This window comes from Gymnodraco acuticeps, unplaced genomic scaffold (genome assembly GCF_902827175.1).
Source record: "Gymnodraco acuticeps unplaced genomic scaffold, fGymAcu1.1, whole genome shotgun sequence".
NCBI lineage: Eukaryota > Metazoa > Chordata > Actinopteri > Perciformes > Bathydraconidae > Gymnodraco > Gymnodraco acuticeps.
In genome coordinates, this window is record NW_022991705.1 from 588,704 (window position 1) to 597,087 (window position 8,384).

At 39.3% G+C, this 8,384-nt stretch overlaps 1 protein-coding gene across 1 annotated transcript; it reads left to right on the forward strand.

Moving 5' to 3' along the window:
- The first annotated feature begins 252 nt into the window (after positions 1 to 252).
- Positions 253 to 6,976, forward strand: LOC117534611 (low choriolytic enzyme-like). Its single transcript, XM_034198853.1, has 10 exons — positions 253 to 373; positions 992 to 1,022; positions 1,104 to 1,169; positions 1,580 to 1,732; positions 3,769 to 3,886; positions 4,017 to 4,195; positions 4,620 to 4,701; positions 5,027 to 5,151; positions 6,220 to 6,283; positions 6,756 to 6,976. The coding sequence occupies exons 1-9, from the start codon at positions 311 to 313 to the stop codon at positions 6,279 to 6,281; spliced, it is 879 nt and encodes a 292-aa protein (XP_034054744.1). The 5' UTR covers positions 253 to 310; the 3' UTR covers positions 6,282 to 6,283; positions 6,756 to 6,976.
- Positions 6,977 to 8,384: the final 1,408 nt, after the last annotated feature.

Consider the following 8,384-nt stretch of genomic DNA (forward strand, 5'->3'; position numbering starts at 1 on the left):
GTGTAGCATTAAGGTTTATTGCGCTCTGGATAAAAGCATCAGCTAAATGAACATGATTTGCTCTGTTAATTCATCAATTAATGTTTCATATACCATTGACTGCTTAAACATGTATCCTGCTGGGAAACATCTTACACAAACCCCAGTGGGTTTGAAGTAATAACTGCCACTTCCAGTTCAGCTGGATTTGTCAACGTTTGTTGAACAGAATACCTTATAAGGATGGGGGTTAGTTGTTTTCCCCACATATATAAGTTGGACCCTTCTGTTTCAGGTACTGTATCTCTCTGCTTCTATCCTGTAACCAGCCATGATCCTGCAGGCAGCTGCGCTCAGCGTCCTCCTCTGCTGCGTGCACACTTACACTCTATGGGTAAGCATCAGCACACACTTTACACACAATTAACTTTCAATAATAACAAAATACATACACATTTTTATGAAACACTTTGAAATTACCTATGATACATTTTGAACTGTAACAATCCAATATAGAAATGTCCTTCAACAATACACATCAGCATGACATTTAGTTTTTAAGTTTGTGGATTGCATTATGCATGAAATAAGATTTCTCTGTATCAAAAGATGTACATTTATATTTGAGAAATCCTAATACCGTCTTTATAGGACCTCCATCAGTCGTCTCATATTTAATCAAAATATATTTTTATGCACTGGTCAATTTTGAGAGTTTGCTTCCATAACATGTCTTCTTTATAGTGGAAAGAAAATATCAAAATAGACGTTAAGGTGTTTATTTGACTACCTTTTGTGCTTCTGAACATTTACCCTAAATTCACCACAAAATCAGCATTAGAAAATGTCTCATTTACACATTTAAGCATGCTTGATCAGAAAACTTGCAAACAATTGTTGTCTTAATGTAGGTCATCAACTGGGGTAGTTTGATTGTGATATCTATAAGCTATTATTTTATTACCCTATTTAGTGTCTCCTCTAAACCAGCTTTTACTGTTTATTATTACAGGCTCCTTTTGAAAAGACTGAGGAGTCCTCTGGTAAGACAGGGCTACTTTTCAAACTTTAAAATGCTCTAACTATTTACTCAGACTTTTTAACTGATTGTTTCTATTCCAAAGGCAACACCATTGAGGATGAGACCCTCAGTGTCTCTGAGCTGTTGGAGAGGGCCAATGTGGATGTTGGTATGTATATGCACTGCAATCATTCATTATGTATTCCCCTTGGCTGCGAACGTTCATTAAAGATAATCTTACATTCATTTGAAACAAATCAAATCAAGAGACAGTGACACCACACTGTCTCTGTTTGACACTGTTCATTAGAGCAATAATCTGGTTTCAGCACTAATATATATACTAACATTTATTTTGTTTACACACATTTGTACTTATTAATTGTGGTTTTATAGTGTTATACACTTTGAAAATGTTTCTTTAACTTTAATTTGATTTATTTTGTATTTAACTTTTATTTCAAAATGAAGCCTCTGTTATGCAACCCTGCTTCCCCCGGGCTGATTAAAAGTATATCTGATTCGGATTTGAAAGAAAGATGAAGGCATGTTCTTGATCATGCTTGCGTCATCTTGCAGGAAAGAACTTTGACGAGCCGATGGTGATGTTTGGAGACATCGCCGTGCCCACAGGTCTGCAGAACGCTGATCCCTGCACAGCACGAGGCTGCCTGTGGCCCAAAGCCACCGACGGAAACGTCTACGTACCCTACCGCATCTCCAACCAGTACTGTGAGTACTGAAGGCAGGGTCGTATATGATTACATTACATTACATTACATTGCATTTAGCTGACGCTTTTATCCAAAGCAACTTACAATAAGTACATTCGACCAGGAAGACACAACCTTGAAGAAAACAGAATCATATAAGTACATCAGGTTTCATAGAGCCAAACATTTCAAGTGCTACTCAACTGGCTTTAGGTAAGCCAGTCCTTTATTAGTATAAAAGTGCTTCGTTAATAGTTCTAACGCTCGAAGTGGAGTCGAAAGAGATGAGTTTTCAGTTTGCGCCGGAAGATGTGCAAGCTATCTGCCGTCCTGATGTCAATGGGGAGCTCATTCCACCATCTTGGAGCCAGGACAGCAAACCCACGTGTTTTCGCCGATGGGAACTTGGGTCCCCCTCGCAGCGAGGGCGCAACGAGTCGTTTGGCTGATGCAGAGCGTAGTGCACGCGCTGGGGTGTACGGTTTAACCATGTCCTGGATGTAGGAAGGGCCAGATCCATTCGCAGCATGGTAAGCAAGTACCAGTGTCTTGAAGTGGATTCTAGAAGTTACCGGAAGCCAGTGAAGGGAGCGGAGGAGCGGAGTGGTGTGGGAGAATTTAGGAAGGTTGAAGACCAGACGAGCCGCTGCATTCTGGATGAGCTGCAGAGGTCGGATGGCACATGCAGGTAGACCAGCCAGGAGGGAGTTGCAGTAGTCTAGGCGTGAGATGACGAGAGCCTGGACCAGAACCTGAGTCGCTTTCTGAGTCAGCTGGGGACGTATCTTCCTGATGTTGTAAAGCGTGTATCTGCAGCAACGGGTTGTAGCAGCGATGTTTGCAGTGAAGGACAGGTTGTTATCTAGGGTCACACCCAGATTCCTTGCAGTCTGAGTCGGGGAAACAACTGAGGTGCCGATGTTGATTGTTAGGTCAAGAGTGGGACAATCTTTTCCCGGGAGGAAGAGCAGCTCAGTCTTGTCAAGGTTGAGCTTGAGGTGGTGAGCAGACATCCACTGAGAGATGTCGGCTAGACAAGCAGAGATGCGTGCAACGACCTGGGTCTCTGAGCGGGGAGACCGCTAATGTGATTAGTGACCTAGAAATGTGATTAGTGTTCACATTTCATGCACACAGTATGCATTTTTGATGGCTCAATGTCCCTTTTTCTTGAATATTAGGCAGTACTGATACCAATACCAATATGTATCTCTTGTTAGGCATCATTTTAACATGTTAATTTGTATTGAAATGAACTTTTCTCAACTAAAGATCCAGTGATTGACCAATACGTAATATTGAATCGGCGCATCCACCATTACAAGTAGCAGATAATAGAAGCAGTAGAAGTAAAGGTAATAATTTATCTAGTGGTAGTATAATTAAAGGTGTCCTCCACTGACTTTAAAGAAACATTTATTAAATTAGATGTGGAATTTTTGGACGATTTTGGCTTTTCTACTGTACAAATGTATCTGCTGCTTGATGGCATAACTTGCACTGAACTTTAAAGTTGTTTCCATTTTCCTAATGGTAAAAGCCATTTTGTATGATCAGTGTCGTTATGTGCATAGTGTTTGGCTCAAAATACCAAACAGATCATTGCAGCATCCCATAAACCCCTCTGTTTCAGCCCTGTTTAAAAAGTGCTGATTCTGGGTCTGTTACTTTAGATGAAAATAAGGAGCCCCTCCCCACGCCCCTCTGAGAGATATTTGATTACTAAAAACACAATGATGCTCTAGGAGGAGATACAGGTGATAAGGGGGGGGTTACCTTGGTTGGTTATTGGCTAATGGTTACACAAGCCAACACATTGTTATGACATCATAAAGGGGCCAAAATCTGATCAGCTCATTTTCAGACAGGTTTTTATAGAAATGGATCAGGACAAAAAGAGAGCAAATCTTTTTTATCTGAAACTTTCAGAATCTCTTTCCACAGAGGGGACACATGTTGATGTAGAAGAGACATGAAAAAGTGGATTTTGCATAATAGGTGACCTTTAAGAAATAAAACCCACTAAACTGATATTATTTGATTTTTACTGTAAAGCCCAGAGAGAGAGACAAACCATCGTCCGAGGCCTGAGGTCTTTTGCTGCGTCCACCTGCATCCGCTTCACCCCCCTCAACAGACAGAGTGACTTTGTCGACATCCAGTCCCGATCAGGGTAATGACAATGCACACAACACACATGCATAACTAACATAATCTATTTACACCTCCATAACACTGTGTGTCCCAGGAGAGGAAGCAATTTGGCTGTTGAACTGATAGTTTTATGTCATGCTTTCTTCCAGGTGTTTCTCCTTCGTCGGCCGTCGTGGTAGAAGCCAGGTATTGTCTTTGAGTCGTCAGGGGTGTGTTTTCAAGCAGATCATCCAACATGAGCTGCTCCACGCCCTAGGCTTCGACCATGAGCAGACCCGGTCCGACAGAGACCAGCATGTCCGCATCCTGCTGCAGAACGTCATGCCCGGTGGGTCTCACTCTTTCATCATGTAGAATACAGATGATGCAATCGATCAAAATAGGGTTGTTCACTTAATATAATTGACCTTTATGGCCTTCGAAGGGGTAGTAGAGCCCCATTCCTCCAATACAATAGAACCAAATGGCACTTGGTTTGTGGTGCTCAAACTTCCAAAAATGTCATTTGGAGCCGTCTCAAGTCACGCTGGAGGTTTTCCTTTGAGCGAGGGCAGACCCCGTGCCGGCCACGGCCCTCATGTTTCAAACTGTCCGAAATGAGGTGCTACATCTGTACTTTCTTTCTATTCTTATCACCTCGCAGAAGAAAGCATGTATCTACTCATGGATGACTTGTATTTTCTTAGAGGTGTTACTCTTCAATAGCATACAAACGGAGACAATGTTTGATTGAGCCGTGTGATCTCCTGCAGGAACGGAGTCCAATTTCAGGAGGATCAGAACAAGGAACCTTGGCACTCCCTATGACTACAACTCTGTCATGCACTATGACAGGTAACATAATAATAATACAACAACATGTGATGATAATGTTTCTCTGTGTCCTCTGGATTTGTTTTCTCACAGTTTTTTTATCTAATGCAACTTCATAAAGTGATATTATGTCCCAAGTGGCCAAACGATTCCTAATACAACTTTACGACATGTTTCCAAAATGTGCAGTACGTTCAAAAAGTGAACTTTAATGAGAGATTTTAGCATATGCACAATATTTGATGCCACGGAATGTGAGCTAGCTAAACGCTACTTCATCCAAATCTGCTTTCTGTGGTCATTCAGCAGCACAGGTGTCCAGTTGTTATCACTGCTGTGTTTGCAGGTTTGCCTTCTCCAGGAACCGACAGCCGACCATCATCCCTATCCCCGACAGCAACGTAGCCATTGGGAGAGCCACCCAGATGAGTCCGACTGACATCCTCCGGGTCAACCGCCTCTACGGATGCAGTACGTACATTTTCATCAAAGTAGCCTACTGACTAAATTACTTTCTACATGTTCCTATAACTGCAGTGTATTTCTGAGCTACACTGACCCCACCCATATATGTAGTCTCTCATACTGATAGCATTCACAGAGGTCAGGCTCAACACAAATCCAGAAACCCTACATGTGACCCGCTCTATCGAAATCAGTTGGAAGTTGCAACGGCTCATTTCAAAATAAACGTGGATTTGCGTAAAAAACTAGTTTTTCGGGGTTTGGGTGTTTTGTTTGATTTTAAGTCTTGGCTTTCGGAATATGAAACTTTTATTTCCAAAATCACCCGATAAATACATTTTTGAAGCTTGTAAAGGGAAGATGAGAGCTCTCACTCGCACCCTGCTATTCTGCAGCGCCGCTCCCCCTCACTCTCCCTCCGGCTGACATTATGAATGTAAGGCGTATAGTAATCATAGATAACACAGCAGGGTCCGTTACAGTTTGTCTTCATCTGATTTCAATTAAACAAAGTCTTGGCTTTCAGAATATTAAACTTGTTTCGGCAAATTCAGATGATAAATACAACTTTGAAGCTTGTAACGGCATAATTACAAGCGGAGAACGGAGTAACTTAACGTCACAGCAGGTATAACAACAGCCGGTGTTTCTCGTGAGTGTTTTCACACACATACACACACACTCGCGAGCTTCCCCCAGACCAGTAATCCAAACGAAAATATCTTCCCTCCATAGTATTTTGATAATTTATTAGCTGCTAATAATCAATCAGATCGATGGATTCCAGAGAAGAGGAAACTTTAAAGGCCTTTTTCTCAAAATGATGACTCTGTGACAGTCATTATATAATGTGACATATTTTGCTTAATATTTGGAGTACAAAAACAATCCTGATATCATTAGAAAGCTAGGAATATCCTCTTTCCAGCAGTGTATACAACTCAAAATGTGTCTTCGGGTCAATGCGATGCAATTTCGATAGAGCAGGTCACATATACTGTACGTTTATTTAAAATGGAGCAGTACCATAAAAAGTATCAAACAGTTTTTACAGGTTTACTGTCTTTTTGTCAGATTCCACTGCATCCAGACCTCACCTGAAACCGGTGCAAAGAAAACATTTCTTGGAGAAATGAAGGTAAGTCCTAAGTTTGCATGTTTTTTCATACTTGCTATGAACCAGGGGTGAACAAAGTAGTCAGATCTTTAACTGTGGTGAAAAAAGTAATACAATGTGCAAACACAAGTAAAGACCACGCATTAAAATGTAACTCAGAAAGTACAGAAGCATTTGCATCAAGATATGGCCCTATGGCCCATTTTAGAACTATATGTGACATGATTGACTTTATTGTTTTATTTATTAATGTCTCCATTACTTCAACGTTGAAGTTTTTTTTTTATTTTTTAATAAATTCACTGGGGGCTAGCTTGTGCGGGTAGATTCTGTATTTTGTTTTTAAGATGGATGATGGATTTGTATTCATATATTTTAGTTTTTCTGGTTTTGCTTTTTGGATAGTGACAAATACAGACTGAACACATGAATGTACTTTTATTTGGATCCATGAATGTGCATATTTTCTTTAAAATCTCCTCTTCTCCAACAGGAATTCAAGAGGAAATAATACAAATTCATACAGCTTCTTATCTACAAGCAAAACCAAGATGCATCTGGTGTTGAATGAATGTGCTTTAATTCAGATTACATTAGCTTGTGTGCTGTCTCACTAAGAAATTCAAATTAAAAAATGTTCACTTAGATAAATGACTGCTAATGAGCTTGATTAAATACAAAGGATGAATAAAAATGTTTGTTCACAGACCATAATCACATGTCTGTCTGTCATTTTCCATTTGGCCTTCATGAACAGGACAAACACACACAGCTGATCAAACTCTTGGATAAACACTTATTTCCCAGTCTGAGTGCCAGACAGTACACACACACACACACACACACACACACACACACACACACACACACACACACACACACACTTGCACACACACACACACATACAAAAACACAAACACATATATTCATAATAATATTTATATATTCTACAAAAAATAGTCATAACATTTATATATTCAACAAAAATATTCATAATAATAATAATAATAATAAATCACATGTGTCCGAAAGGGAGCAGGAGGAAGCAAATGCTTATTAATTCCCACCCCTTACTTACTGCTGATCAATGATTATCCTTTAAATAATTTCTGCAAGTTATTCTTACTTACATATTTACATTTACAATCATTTCTCATCTTCAATCACCTTTCTTCATTCTCATAGTTTTCCAAAAAAGTGTTTCTGTACATCCTTTTAAAGTGAATTATATTTGTGCTTTGTTTTAACTCCTGCTCCAAACCATTCCATAAAATCACCCCACAGATTGTCATGCTCAGAGTTGTTCTGACCTTGAGTTGTTTCAAATGTAGATTTCCTCTCAAATTATACCCACCCTCTCTGTCTATGAACAATGTTTTTAATTTTGTAAAAGTAGATTATGTCTGGCTCTGTACATGATTTGTGCTGTTTTAAATTTAACCAGATCAGTCATCTTCAGTGTGTGTGACTTCAAGAATAATGAATTAGTGTGTTCAAGATATCCAACATTATTGATTATTCTTATAGCCCTTTTTTGTAATGTGCATAACGGCTGTAGGTTGGTTTTTTAAGTGTTTCGCCAAATCTCCACACAGTAACTCAGACATGGCACTATGAGTGTATTATACAGAGTATATAATGATTTATAGTCCAGAATTTGCTTTCCCCAATATTGCGATAGTCCTAGCCAGTCTTAGAACACAAATAAGAAACAATACCATTATTAAATACTTTTATATACATTATATTTTACTTTTATTTGATCAGTAATACCAGTCAAGTCCTGGCTGAGTTAACAGCTGAAGCAGTTTCACAAACATACCAATATACAGTACCTTTATAAAAAGATAAACCACATGTCAAATGTAAACCACTAGTGATATGAGCCAGACCACATTTATGTAACTTTCACACCTGTTTTTTTATATAAGAATAAATCACATTTTGTAAGTGTTATTAAGGGAGTATGACCATTCTTGTGGTACTAAAGACTCTTCATTTGGGGCCTTGCCGCATCATGCAGGATAAGGCATCATTAGGTAATTTATTAAGACGAATAGAGAGCCAACATGCTACTTATATGGACGCTAACAAGCACAATAGTTAATTGATGCCTTAATAA

Excerpts from the sequence above, each read along its gene's own strand:
- LOC117534611 (XM_034198853.1), top strand. The coding sequence starts at position 311 with ATGATCCTGCAGGCAGCTGCGCTCAGCGTCCTCCTCTGCTGCGTGCAC. Across the intron at positions 1,170-1,579 it reads GAGGGCCAATGTGGATGTTG|GAAAGAACTTTGACGAGCCG; the intron begins GTATGTATATGC and ends GTCATCTTGCAG. Across the intron at positions 5,152-6,219 it reads CAACCGCCTCTACGGATGCA|ATTCCACTGCATCCAGACCT; the intron begins GTACGTACATTT and ends TCTTTTTGTCAG.